Source organism: Lepisosteus oculatus, chromosome 6 (genome assembly GCF_040954835.1).
Source record: "Lepisosteus oculatus isolate fLepOcu1 chromosome 6, fLepOcu1.hap2, whole genome shotgun sequence".
Taxonomy (NCBI): Eukaryota; Metazoa; Chordata; class Actinopteri; order Semionotiformes; family Lepisosteidae; genus Lepisosteus; species Lepisosteus oculatus.
Window position 1 is genome coordinate 50,107,735 of NC_090701.1, and position 15,169 is coordinate 50,122,903.

At 37.1% G+C, this 15,169-nt stretch overlaps 1 protein-coding gene across 1 annotated transcript in view; it reads left to right on the plus strand.

Moving 5' to 3' along the window:
• Nucleotides 1–15,169, plus strand: part of rab2a (RAB2A, member RAS oncogene family) — a 38,862-nt gene that overhangs the window by 10,867 nt on the left and 12,826 nt on the right. Inside the window, exons 2-3 of the mRNA XM_006633908.3 lie at nt 8,784–8,855; nt 9,220–9,287. Coding sequence (XP_006633971.2) covers nt 8,784–8,855; nt 9,220–9,287 — 140 coding nt within the window. The remainder of the gene's footprint in view (nt 1–8,783; nt 8,856–9,219; nt 9,288–15,169) is intronic.

Consider the following 15,169-nt stretch of genomic DNA (forward strand, 5'->3'; position numbering starts at 1 on the left):
TATCTATTAACTTTTAAGATGCAATGTTTCAATACCTGTGTGCGGAAATGACCGTTTTAAAACCACTGATATCTAAAAGACCGCTATTGGATTTTTTTCCAGCATTTGGATCAACAGATTTCTGTGAACATGTCTTTTTTTATGCATGAAGTCCGTTTTTTGTCCCTCCTGTAGCTGGTTAACAACTGAACACTCAAAGGCTTGGGTGCTGCTTAAGTGTCAGCAAAGGAAACCAAGGCCAAAGATGACACTAAATTCTAAGATGTACATATTAAATTATAATACATCTTTAATTCTCCATTTTTTTATATCAATTTTTTTATTAATAAAAATGTAAGTAAGGGCTAGTACTGACATTAAAAAAATAGTGAGTAACTGGCGTGCAAATCGTAAAACCAAGAGTGTGAGCTACCTCTTGGCTCGCCTGTTCCGACTGGTTGCTGACCCTGGAGAGCACTAACTTTCGGCAGCTCTGTGAAGGGCTAGTGAAATAAGCTACAGCTTCAGTGACTGTTTTTCTCTGATCAGGCAAAAGCAGCTCACCACATCTTGTAATATTTTGCTAGATCTCCGTGATAAACAGCAGTGGATTCCACTTGTCTTTTGCTGTTGCTTTTTCGCCTAAGCCACCTACCGTTTCTTTGCAACATTTCTACCAAAAAATTAAATTTCTCCCCTTCTCATGACCTTGTTTATTTTTGTCTTTAATAACATTATTAAAAGGCCCTTATTTCTATGTTTACAAGCATCCCTTTCAGATCATTAAAACTCATTACATACAGTTTTGGTGAAACCAGTGGTGGTTCAGAAGCTGATGTCGCTCTGACGTTTGGAGGAAGGGTGTGTGCACCTATCAGTGTTTGTTCCAGCATTTTTGTGCAAAGACATGCCCCTGCCAAATTAGTATCTGTAGCATCAAATAAGGGCATAGCATTTGAATAGAGGTGGGGAAGCACACGGGGCACTGTGCGTGCAAGATGATACAATAACCTCACCATGGATGCCTGCCTGGTGTGTGGGCTATGCAGACTCCGAAAAGGTGTGAATTACCAGACCTGGTCTGCTGGCTGCATGTTTGACACCTCTGCATTAGTCATTCAATCAAGGTTAAACATCCTGTGTACTCATTTAGCCCTATGACAATGATAGAAAATTGGTTGAGAAGGAACTTAGCATACCTACAGAGTACCACAGAAGAGTGGTAATGGAAGTGCTCTTTTATTAGATCACTTTATTGGCTGAAATTGTATCAGGGATTTCTTTTCACACACCCATGTTGCTCTCCATGACAGGGAGTGCACAGACAGGGAAAGAAGCTTGGGGACAGAGCACACTGTCAGCCATTTATATGGCACTCGGAGTTAAGGGCCTTGCTCAGGGGCCCAATGGAGTAGAATTCCCCTGCTGGCTGTGGGATGTGAACCACAGCTATTGGCACAGATACTTGGCTACCAAGCCACCATGTAGAAAACAGTTTTGCCATTCTTTAAAGGACTGTTCTTGCCTGCAAGCAAGGATATAAGCTATTTAGTGAAGGTGAGATACCTGACTAACAGAAGCCAGGCAGTTCTGGGTGGGAACGGGAGACCACAGACCAGGATGGGAAAACATGGGACAGTCACGCATGTACACTCAGATGACATATACACAAACCCATGTCTTTCCCTCCAAGTCCCAGGAGTTAACAATGTCCCTGCTTCTTCCCAACTATTCCACATAGGTTCCCATATATCCCAGCATGCTCTCTTGGGGCAGTCATCACCAGCCCCGTTGCCTGTCCGCTCGGTGCCCATCACCGCCTGATGAGGGCGCTACAGTATGAAGGCCTACATACAACTTTCACACCTCCACAGCTGAAACTCTTTTCTTTTCACCATAAAATAAACCTTTGCTTGTACCTTTGCATACTTCAGAGAGTATGCTTATCATCTCTGCATGTAATGTCTGATATTCTCTTCAATTCAATTGTAGATTCTTGATAAGACTATTTTATATTACGTTGTCTTTAAAATATGTATAAGTCTGACTGTTTTACTCTATATTTCCTATGTAATAGTGATTTGCATGGTCACATACACTGTAACCGAACACTTTTAAAATGACACATGAAAAAAGTTAAAATGGGAATAAAAAAGCATTGAATCATAAATGTCGTCTGTACGGTCACCTGTATTTCAAATCCCTGGGGGTGCTGCTGTTGTATTCTTGCGTTACTTAGATTGCTCCAAATACCCTGCTGCATAAATGGGTGCTCTCTGGGTCATCAGTCCCAGAGTTTTTCTCAACTGAATCATCTGGTTCAATAACAAATTTAAAAGCTTGGCGTTGGATATCTCTGATCATCACATCCACCGTGATTAGTGTTTTAGTCCATCCTTCTCTGGGAAAGAAAGCTGATTTGGTAGAATTTCAGGACTCCAGACTCAACCAAGAATCCGCACTGTATTTAGCATTTTGTTAGCTTTGTCTTAACTTTAAGTAAATTCAGGCTAAACTAGCATGTATTTAAAAGCAGTAGGTGATTATTTGTAAAAAAAAAAAACAAGCAGTGAATTATTTTTATTCCTTTCCATTCATAATTCATACCGTTCGATTTAGTTTTCTTTATGTTGCTGCTGTGATGTTGCCATTCGGCTTCAAGCTACACATACTTTGATTTTCTTTTGGTATTCTTTGTCTTGAATTAAGTAATCATTAGAAGAGTAGTTCAGGTGTGTAGCTGTGTCAGCATGCATAAGCTATAAAGGAACCAGTAACAGGCTTATTCCATGCTGAAAAGAGAAGAAAGGAAGCATGTTTCAGCTATGGAGCCTTCTTCAGAAGGCTCCACAGCCGAAACGTTGTCTCTTTTCGTTACCCTTCACCACCATTAAAGTCATCTTAAACAATCATGTGGCTCGTTGGCCAAATACAATAGTGACGTATGTGTTTTTTTTTTTCCTCAAGCGCAGTGATTTGAGCCCCTGCTTAGCAACAGCTGTTGCTGTTGGAGACCACTAGAACAGCCTGGAGGTGTTTTACTGTCTTTACTGTTTGTCTGCATAGTAAACATCAGTGGATAAACCTGAAACCATTTTTTTGCCAGTGAATGCATCTTAATACTTCGTTTAATGCACCTAAAATGCCATAAAATCGCATACAAAAGAAATGGTTAAAGTTCCTATTTTTTTATATTGAAAAATAGCATCTATGCATATAAATGATTAAAGCATCTACATTTTACGTGCTGCAGTGGTGAGGATTCTAGATTCCAGACCTAAGGGTCACGGGTTTAAATCCCTGGTGTGATGCTGCTGTCTACCTTTCATCAAGGCACTTTATGCAGACCCTGCTCTATGAATGTTCTCCAGGTCTTCATTACAAATGTGTTATAAATAAATATAAGTGGCCATTTCTGGTACAATAAAGAAATATGTTGTAGGATAATAATTTGTATGCAATCTCATGCTGTCAAGCTGGAGAACATTGTCAAGAACAGTGACTTTAAAGGAACATGATGGAATATATGTATACAAAGCACGTGTTCTGAAATAGTGAGACAAGACTACTATGCTTGATATAAAGTACATGAAGTTTATAGTTGTGTATAGATGAAAGCTGTAAGTTTATAAATGTTTACATTTTTATTAAATGTATTTATAGTTAAAGCATTTTAGGTTTTTGCATTTTATAGTAGGATTGATTACATGTCTAATCTACTGTGTTGCTGTGTTCTAGGGCAATATAAGACATGTACATTACTATTTCTTTTAATTTCTGGCATTACCATTCAAAATAACCCAGGAGCTCCACTTTTTAACATGTTTATAGCTGGTCATTCATCCACTTATTTTGAACTATGTAAGGTTAAGTGTTCGATACAGAAAGAAATCGTCATATAAGCAAGACTCCTCTAAGTATTGAACAGATTGACAAGCAAGTAGGTGGACAAAACATGAGCTATATCAATGCCAGTTTATTGAATTAAATGTTCTTTTTATGATTTTGTTGAATTGGTTTAACTTATTTTCCTTCTTGTTCATCAGCCAAATACTGTTTCTAGTAACAGCTTCCAGGCATGGTAAGGCGTGATACACAGCTGTGCGCAACTGGTTACTGCAGATGGTGAGAAAGTGCTGCATTGCAAACAGCTACAAATGAGAGGAGGCCATTTGGCCCATATAGTCCATATGGTAGTTAATAGCTATTTGATCCACAGATCTCATCCACGAGGCAGCCCATAAGAGCCTGGCAGTACTGGGGTGGTAGACTGCCAGACCTTCTGTAAGTGGTGTTGTGGATCAGTATACGGGATTCTCTTCCTTTTGGATTTTCAGATTCAATTCCCCAGTGAGGTGCCCTGGAACATTGTGCTGTAGAGGTGTTAAACTCGGCTCCTGACTACTTTATCATAAGGATTCTGTGAGTTTTTTAAACTCACCGTCCTGGATCCATTCCATATTGGGCCTGCACAGTATGGCCGCCCTCATGTTCCTGCTTAATTCAGTTGGTGAAGCAGTATCTCATGTCTCCATCTGATCTGATCTGCGATGGGGTTTCTGGCTTGTGATGACTGCCGCCATTGAAGTGTGTCCTCGCCTGTTTCTAAAGCACTCTTTAGGGATCTTTTGGGATTAAATATGCATCTTAATTTGTTAACAATTAAGTTCTTTTCAGTGTTTTTTTTTGGGGTGGAACTGAAGAGTAAAGATATTACTCTTTTAAATGGAACAGTTAGCCGGATATTTTTCATTTAGTTCATGTATTGTTAATACCACTATGGGCACATTTTAATAGAGCTTGATTTCTGTCACATTGAGCCAACTAGATTTCCAGGATCACCATTAAATACAAACAAAATGATTGTTTATCCACCTTAACTGAAGCTTGCAGTACTTGTATTGAACTTTCATTCTGATGCACTTATTACATATTGCACACATATAAGTTGTCCTCCCGGACAAAATCATGATCCATTTTTCATTTAACTAAAAACCTGGGCACCTTGCACAGTTAAACGCAAAGCTGAAAAGAAGTCTTGGAAGTGCGTTTATTCCATTGCCCTCTTCCTGGAACATGAGTAAAATGCAACTGAGAAAAGTTCAGTTCCTTCCCCTTCAGGTGTGCAGGATTGTGTATCTCTAATCACATTATCTATAATTAAAGACCTTTGATAAGTAAAGTTTACTTGAAGGCACAGAATTAGAAAAGAGGGGGGAAGGGAAGGGAGTGCTAAAGAAGGAAAGGAATTTAGGGGTGACTATCATCTTTTCTAATGCCATTTTGAATGTTAAAAACGTAATAGGAACGTTTATCTGCATTATCAGTTTATTTTTATAAACATTTGATGTGCTAGATTGAACAGATCAGGACTAACACACATGGGTTGATTGTTTACTCCCTGCAGTGCTAGGGTAGGTGTGAGGTCCGTTTACCATTAATAAGATGTGACCATTCACTAAAATCAGGAATATGAGACTTCTCCATTTTCTATATACATATTAGAATTTATAGTTCAGTTTCTTAACACCGAAAAAGTTGTTTTTGCCGTTTCTTTTTAAATGGAATGTATTCAATTTTAAGCAAAGTGTGTTGAATATAGTGGAAAATTATGACGTGAATGAATTGAATTATGAATTTCCCCTAATAATGTATGACCTGGGAGACATGTATGTGGGCCATATTCAAAGTGTGTTTGAAACTATTCTTGTTGCATTGCGAGGGTGTGGTTTTGAAACATTGGTCATTGCTTACCTAAGGGAGTGGTTGAAGTATAATCCTTCTTTGAGTGATAAGCCGGCAATGTAGCATGCCCTCTGATTCTGCATGTTTTCCTCCTTGTTGATCTGAAACAATTTAAATATCGGATCACCATCGACGAGTTAAGTTCAGCTCACTACTGAATGGCCTGTAGTGATATTCTTGATAATAAAAAATTACGATTGCTAACTTTTTCTGTTTCTGTTGGGTTCAAAACACTCTTAAGCCACAAGTAATTTTTCAGCATGGTATCGACTGCCTTGTGGAATCGAAGCACCTAACCCCACTGAACAAGTATAGAAATCAATTAATCATATGCTGTGCTGCAATGGATAAGAACATAAGAAACGTTGCAAATGATGGGAGGCCAGTCAGCCTATCTTGTTTGCTTGCTAATAGTTAATTGATCCATTTCTTGATGGATGCCAGGATATCAGCTTCAGAAGTGAGACTGGATCAGAACGGCTGTACATGAGATGAGTTAATTCTGTTCCTGTTGTGCTCTTAGATGGGCTGGTAGATTGTTCCAAATTTCTATAATCTTTTGCATGAGCATGTGCCTCACATTCCATTTTAATGGTTCTTGTTTCAGTGATTCTGAAGAAAAATTGATTATTCAATGCCTTTTGAGTGCTAGGATCAGGTCTTCTCGTAGTCTTCTGTTTTCGAGGTGAAAAGATCCAGTGTTTTAGGTCTGTCAGGAGAGGACTTTCCTTTAAGCCACAGAATGCATCTAGACATCTACTCAGGAAAATTATACACTCTTAAATGAACTTTGTATACTATGATACAGTATGATTTGTATCATCCCTTAATTCAAATTCTACACTTATTATTGTATGATGGTATTTACTAGCAATGTTTGCCATTTTATTGCTTACACATATTGTCTAGAAGATGATAAAGGTATCAGAATAAACATGTGATGTGTAAGTTCATGAAGCTGTGTTTACTGTCTTATTTGTACTTTACCACCTACTTACTATATCGGGGCGGAGTGGTGGCTCTGTGGCTCAGGATCTGCGCCTGTGGCTGGAAGGTTGCCGGTTCAAATCCCGCGGCCGGCAGAGGAATCTTACTCCGTTGGGCCCCTGAGCAAGGCCCTTAACCCCAACTGCTCCAGGGGTGCTGTGCAATGGCTGACCCTGCGCTCTGACCCCAAGCTTCTCTCCCTGTCTGTGTGTCTGTGTCTTCATGGAGAAAAGCTGGGGTATGCGAAAAGATGAATTCCTAATGCAAGAAATTGTATAGGGCTAATAAAGAAACATTATAAACATTATTAAACATTATAATAATGTGCACTTGCCTAAACTAAATCATCAGCCAGATATTTCCTTGACCTCTTGCATAGTGTTTACTGATCCTACTAGTTTAAAATATTCTGTAAACCTGACTAGTCTGCTAACTATACCAGAATCTAGATAATTGATATGAATTAAAAAGAGCAGTGATTCAATTACAAATCCCTGTGATGCTCTACTTATTACATCACCCAAATGGGCACATCCATACCATATATGGATTCTCTATTTTTCATCCATTAGCCAGTTTTCAGTCAAAATACATGTATTACCTTGAATGCCCAGTGCCTGCAATTTAAAAATTCCTTATAAAAGATTAAAACCTAAATCGATTCTGTTTTCCATATCCATTCAATTCCATTTTACTTCTAAACTCTTTCATATCTTCTCGGTCTGCTTTCCCACATTTTAAAACCTTTATTTTAGACTTTATTCAGTGTTTCAAAATGTACTTTAAGGAATATCTTATTCATCTTTGACCAGATGGAATCTGCATTTGAAAACGCTAAACAAATGCATGCATTCCCTTCAATAGGTTTTCTGACAAAATGTTGAAGGTTGGAATCATTTGCTGTGATTGAGTTTCACCTGCACCTGGGTAAATGTTTCTCAGTCCGTGTGAGCAAATTAAAGTCTCCCATGATTACAGTGTCCTTAACACATTGATCCCAATACTCATTTGTTTTATTGCCTCTCAGTATGCATTTCTGATTTAATTAAATAGGAATAATGAAAATAATGAAATTTTCATTCATATCTGAATTTGATATTCTGTGATGTACTCTTGAGACTGAACCTTTTCAGTGTTTTTCTAAGTCAAATTCTGGAAAGATAGAGACTCTTAATTCACCAGGGTTATCTTCCTGTGCCTGAATGCTCTGTTTGGTATATCGTGTTATACCTGAATTTCCAGCTTCCTCTTCTCTTTAGAATGCCATCTACTACTAGCGGCATATTTTGTCATAGTGCCTTTTATCCACGTGTAATTATATGCTAATTCTGGGCCTTTAAATTATTTTCTGTTCCTAATACTCCCGGCATTTAGACATAAGCATTTACTTCTAAATGCCTTTACTTATTTAGTTTTTCTTGAGTTCTTGTTTTGACAATCTCTGTGAATTTCATTTGAAGGTTTTCAGCGAATTCCCTATTCTACAATTCTCCTTTAAAAATGACTTTCTTTGTCGATGCTCGCCCCTAGCTGGGATCAGCCCACTGCATTCAGAATCTTCCACAGGATATTTCTTCTGAGGTTCAGCCCTAATTAATTATTGGAGCAGTGAGCAGCATCTGTTCGTCCTGAGTGGAGGATGAATTCCATTTCTTTCCTAACCACTTACTCTGTGAAAGCTAGAAGCATGTGTTACCATACTGCTCCTAATAAACCCTGGCTGTAAGTGCTGCTGTGGCACCATGTGCCTTCTAGTTCTCTTCAATTAGAAAGATGCTGCAGTTTTGTTTGGCTTTCCAATAGGCTGGCCAGTGTTATTTCTGTTCATTCACATTTGAGTGTATTTATTTCTCTTCCTCTAGAAGGTCTTAAGTCCTTGTCTCCCGAAATAGTTTGATAAGAAATGGGAGAAGCTTGACAATGTAAACATTTCAAGAGGAACACATATTTGTCTTGGAAAATTGAGAAGCACTTGTATTTTTAGTCTCATTTTCTTATCTGCTCGTTCTTCACAGGGGTCTCAGATTTTGTTGTGCGATGTTTCTGATGCATGCTATGATCTTATTTTCCAGGAGTGGGGAAATCATGTTTATTACTACAGTTCACAGATAAGAGGTTTCAACCTGTGCATGACCTCACTATTGGTAAGATTTTTAGATTTTTTTGGGGGGGTTTAAATGGTGATTGAGTTCTGGTGTGTCTTACATTTTTGATGCTTTTTGAAATGTTATTCTTATTAAATACGTATTGTTTTTTATGTGACAATATAAAATATACCTAATAGTTTTTATAAATCGAATAGCAAATTATTACGGTTTGATTACATGATAACTGAACCTGAGTGACAACTGAAGACAGGTTATTTTTAAATATTATTTTTAGTTTTAAATAAACTTGGTAATATAGAGAATACTTTATTCACATTCTCTGACGTGCAGAATCTTTAATTTGACTAGTATTGTAATTTCAAGTTTTTAATTAATTTCTTTCAAATACTTTATCAAATAGGTGTAGAATTTGGAGCAAGAATGATCACTATTGATGGAAAACAGATAAAACTTCAAATCTGGGATACCGTAAGTATTCTTTTTTTCTTCTGACTTTGTATTATGTTAACGCAGGACAAATGGTTAATCTGTACTATGCATAAAAGTTGGAAACAAGTTAGACCATATCTTTCCCAAAATCCATTCTACTGGGGTAAACAGCCTCAAAAAGATACACAGCGTTTGTTGTTTAACCACAGATTAGGAATGAACAGTAATGGATTTTCACTTTCTATCCAGCCAGTTTCAATCATAAGTAAATCATTCAGCATTTATAACAGCTCCTTGGTTTTTAGTACTATGTAAAGTACTTTAAAGGGAATTAGTGTCCTTCTCCTTGAAATAAGATCTTCCTCTGCACTAAAAGCTTGTTGGCAAGTTAAAATGTAGAAATAGAACATCTTAAAATTTATGTACTCAATATAGAGTTTTTGTTTTGTTCCTACTAAGCACCAAGCTATATAAGTGAAGTAATTAAAGAAAGTTCAACTCTGAAAATAGGTGTGTATTTAAAGACTGTGCGTAGGTTTTTAGGAGGCCGAAAAAGTTACATGCAAAAAACTGTTGGTTGCATTTAGGCTTCAAGTATGAGAACACAAGCCAGAAAAGATTGCTGCCTCAGAATTAGTCTAGGGAAACCCTGTTCTACGGTTTAGTTCAATCTTAGCTGATTTAATTTTAAAAGAAAGTTTACAAGGTTATAAGGTGGAGTATAGTTGACATATCCTGCTTGTTTGGTTGCTATTGGCTCATCCATTTGTGGATCTTGAACAGACATTTCTTTCAAGAAACTTGCTTCGACAGCATGGCTGGGTGACTTGTTCCCTGCTTCCACAACCCTTTGTGTAACAGTGCCTCTGCTATTACTGGTTAAATGTACTTCTTCAGCACAATACATTGAAGCCATAATTTTTGATAAATCTATTTCCATATCTTATTACTCCAAATACAAAGGTGAAACTAGATTAAAATTATTGGTGTTTTTTTACATGTACTCTAAATTGTATTGGCAAAACCGGTCAATAGTAATAATTTGAAGGTGGTTTACAGCGTCACCGTCCCAGAGAATAGAGAAGAAGCATAGGTTTGAAATATATCTCTTAATAAAACACGCTAATGTGAATAAAGGGGTAGCATTATAAGTCACCATTTTGTTCTGCATTAATTTCCCAAAGACCATCAAATCTTAAACAAAATCAAAATCAAGGTTTGTTGATAAATTCCACTGCTAAAACTTGCTTCTTTGTGGAATTTGAACAACATGTTGTCACCAGTTAACCCAGTAACTTATGCTGTGACTTTCAGTTTTGGACAGTTAAATCCTGCACAGCAGATACAAGTCACTAAGTTAAGAATGATATGTTAGCGGGTTTGAGGCTAAGTGTTGTATCACCGTTTGTGATGGTCCGTAAAGACTCAAATTGGCCTGCAGGTGGAGACAAAGTATGTAGTGCCGTCAAAAATTTCCTGAAATAAAAGTTAGGCATTATTTATGCAGCTAGTTTAGCTAGCCAAGAATGAATCCCCAATCACACAAAATTACAGCGATTGTTTAAAGAGAAATTTAAGATCATATTATTGATATGCAGTGTTGAATCCCAAAGGCTGAGGAGGTTTATGAAGTGGATGAATTCTTTATTCAAGCTCTATTACTCAAGCAGACTTAGGATGTGATGGAGAAAGAGAGGTTGTCACTTACACATTTAATTAATGTCTGTACAACAATACTTGATTGACTAAATATGTTCTCCGTATTTTTTCTTCTCTGTATAAAACTAAGTGAACCATTCATAAAAGTACTGAACATTCTCAGGAGTGGACTTTTATCCTTCAGGGATACATTTTCAGTAGCCAAATGCCTCCATGTTCTGTTTTCCTTACAAAGAGAGTTCAACCGAATCTCAAAATAAATATACATGTTGATGTCCTTTATCACAAAATGGGAGAGTCTGTGCTAGTCAGAGCAATAGGAAAAGGACTTTGGAATCACATATATCTCCTTTGTTATTTATGGTCAATCAGTTATTTGTCTTTAAATCCCATGTATGTTTTGTGAGGTAAATGAGGATTTTCTTTCTCGGCCTGCTTGTGTTATTGCTGTCTTTTGTTTACAGATAAATCCCAGACAATCTTCAAATTTTAAACTCGGCTAGAATGAAAACTAAAACTAAAAAAGATGATGAGAATCCACCACCCTCTCTTGTAGTTTGCTAATCTTCTTCACATGCTCCACAGCTGACAAATGTCATTTGTTGGTGTTCCGAAATTATGATAGATTTGACTAGACAGTAGCAATTAAAGGTGTCCCACGTTAACAAAATAAAAAGCATCTCAGCCTAAACAAGTACACAAGGGAAGCTATGAAGAAGCTAAGAGCTGTGGAGTGTGACACACTCGTACCTTGGGGTCTTTAGGCATAGACATTGTGTTCAAAATATGAATATATTGAATATGAACAGGCTTTTTTTATCAGGAGACTCAATGTGGGATGAATGTTCTTGCATGTACTGGCCTGTAAATAATTCATTTTTTAGGAAACAGAGGTGTCAAAGAAGCATGTTAAGGCAGGTGAGGCTCCCAGCTGTCTTCATCATTGAGACCCCACAGAGCTTGAACCACAGAATCTGTTAGTCTTGGAGACAGGCCTACAGGCCCACATGTAGGAAATACAAGCATTAAAAGAAGGGATAATAATTTTATTTAGTAGCTCATTAAGGAATGAAATGCAAGGCTCAGCTCAGTCTTTCCTTAGTTGTTTAAATTAATACTAGACTGTACTCCTGGGTATTTAATATGTTTGTGAAGTTAAGGTCTACTACGTTCACCCCACATCACTGAATATAATGTGATTAAACATTTTCCCATACTCTGCTTCTAATTTACATGTTATTAAGCTTTCCAAGAATACCCATGAATTAGAAGCCTTCACTAGCATACACTTCTGAACCAGCAGTTTGACTTGTCCTTTGAATAATATTAATTATAATATTGTAATTTGCTGAGAAATTACAGGTAATTTCATATCTGAACCATTAATTCAACTCTGTAACATATGTAATAAAAAGCTGTTTTGAGTTTAAATATACCGAGCAGGGTGGGCAATATTAAAAGAGTATAATAAGATGTATTGTAATTCTTGATTTAAAACCCCTTGCAGATATTTATTGCCTCTAGAAGTATACTGAGTTTTGAAAGAAACCACTTTATACGTGTATGTTTTAGAATAATACATTTGGAAGTTGTTTTTGCCAGTATTTTGATTCATGATTGATCATGATGCACTAAAGCAACTACTGACTGTTCTGTCAGCACTAAATTACCTCATTAGTGAGAAAATCACTAGGGCATGTGATGAGGTTATTTAACTTGTTTAATGTCAAGCCTGGTGAAAAGAAGGAAATAAAGCGGAAAGGGACCAATATTCAGTGTGGTCAATCCAGCAGTAGAACCAAGTCCTTTTCATTGATGAATCAAGGTTTTTGTGAAGAACGTTCATAGGGCCCTAGAAAGGGTGCCCCTTGCAAAATGATGCACTAATTGTTGTGTACAGCAGACCAATGAAGGTCTTGGCTAGGAGTGACTCCACTTTCAGTGATTGATGGCAACCTGACTGTCTGGAGCTACAGAGATAGGCAAGGGGCCCCCACTTGCTCATCCAGACATGGAAGCTTTCCAGCAGAACAGAGCACATCCTCAAACTGTTTGTGTAACAGCTCTAGAATCTGACAGTTATTCACCAGACTTCCATCTTAGATTTCCATCTTCGATTTGTGGGATGAACTGGGACAATGGTGTAGCAGGTAGGGCTCGGAAACCTGTGAGCAGGCAAATGCTTGTCAGTTTCTACAAGAGGAATGGGACAGAATCCCACAAGAGATCATCTTAAACCTGGGAAAAAGCATGCAACAATACAGTAATGTATTACGGAACAAGTAATAGGTTTATTCCATGCTGAAAAAAAGAAGAAAGAGAACACAACGTTTCGGCCGTGGAGCCTTCTTCAGGTGTCAAGAAGTAATACATTGGAAGTAATGTATTACTTCAAACACTGTCCACACGCTACTAAAATGTGACTTTCTCAGTAGATTGCTGCTGATCAGCCCTTGTTAATCAGCATATTGAATTTACATGTCATATTTGTTTAATAAAATATTGGTGTACCTGCTACAAATCACAGTCATTTTTCTGATAATATCTTTGTAAAGATTATACAATTAAAATGATTATCAGGATCGTAGATATAATATCTCTGCTTTCTTGAAGCAAATGTAAGAAATAGCAAAATCATAAAAGGAGATTGGTAGCAATTTATCTGCATTAACGTTAATAAACACAGTATAAAGTAGAGGTGTTAAACAGCTGGCAGGTCAGATCCTGTGCATTGGTGATGCTATTGCATCGCTCACCCTGAAGTTCTCTACTTCTGTCCAATGCCAGTACTCTTCTTTGTCACAGATCTAGTTTGATAGGGATGTTTCTAGTGTGGAAAAAGTTGAAAGTGCAAATTGTGTTCACTCATCCTCTGAACTCCTCAATTCAAAAGCCCCCTCAGCGACTGTGACACCATTAGTCTCACTGCAACTGCACCTATGATCACTGTCTCCAAAGGAGATGTGTGTACATGGTGTTAAGGGCCTTGTAATTATGCTATCAGAGAAAAACAAATGTGCTTCAGTGGAGTGGAGGAATTCCTTTATTCGTTGATGTGAATGGCAAGATATCGTTCTTGATTTGAACTGGTAGCTGTTGCAGTAGCTCTAAAAGATATTTTACTGTTTTATGTTACCTACCGACCGTCACAAATAATGTTCTGCATTTTCACTGGTTTTTGGCAAGCGACAAAATGAATTTTGCCTTTTGCTGATTCAGTTTCCTAGATAAAGCTCTAAAACTGTCCTGTTATAACACGAGACAAGCTGCTTCTTACTTAGCACAAGTGCTGTTACTAGTCCCTCAAGCTGTTGAAGTGATGTTGATCGCTAATCACACAGCCTGTATACCTCCTGTTCCCATTGCCAAATTTTGCATATAGAAAATTACATTTCTATTACTTTAAACTTTACTTAAGGGTATATATTAGCTTTTCTGTATCGCAGTGGGAGAGGTGTATGAATATGTGCAGTGTTATGGAGATGAAAAGATACCTTTGAAGATCATGTTTTAAGTGATCTTAAATATAGCCATCATTAATACCAAAACTAAGGTTGAAACTTCCAGATTTCCAGAGTTGATAAGGGGACCCAAGCAATATGTGCTTTGGAAAGATATTCAGTTTTCACACTTTTTTATGCTTTAAAGCTTGCAGCCATTACAGTTTGAACTCGCAATTAATACTGTATATATGTTACATAAACAAACTTCTCTTCATACTGTTAGCAAAAAAACACCAAGAAAGAAGTAAATAATGTGGAAGAAAAGTCACGGTTAAGAAAGATGCAAATCTTTTGCTGTTAAAACCTGAAAAAGCTACGTGATTAGTTGACTGGCTTTTGTCAGCATGCAATAATAGTGGTTCACATGATCTTGGAATAAAGCACCAGTCTCTATAAGATCCCTCAGTCAGGTAGTGAATTTCAAGCATGGATTCAACCATGAAGAGCTAAGAATTTTCAAAACAACATTGACAGTCATTCTCCCATTTGTTTTCATAATTTGTGTCTAGAGTTTTTATTTCCATAATAAAACATGGGTTAAGTTCTGAATTTAATGTACAATCAATGGTTCTTTTTGTAGTTCTAAAACCTGGAAAGGTATATTAAAAAAACTGCCTTAAAACTAGGGTAAATTTGGAGCACAGACATCAAATTAAATGTTTTTAATTGAATCAATGTAGACAGAGTAGCTTATTTAGGTTTAATGTGTACCTAATATTTTTCATTGTCGAGAATTCTTTATACATACTGTACCTTCTA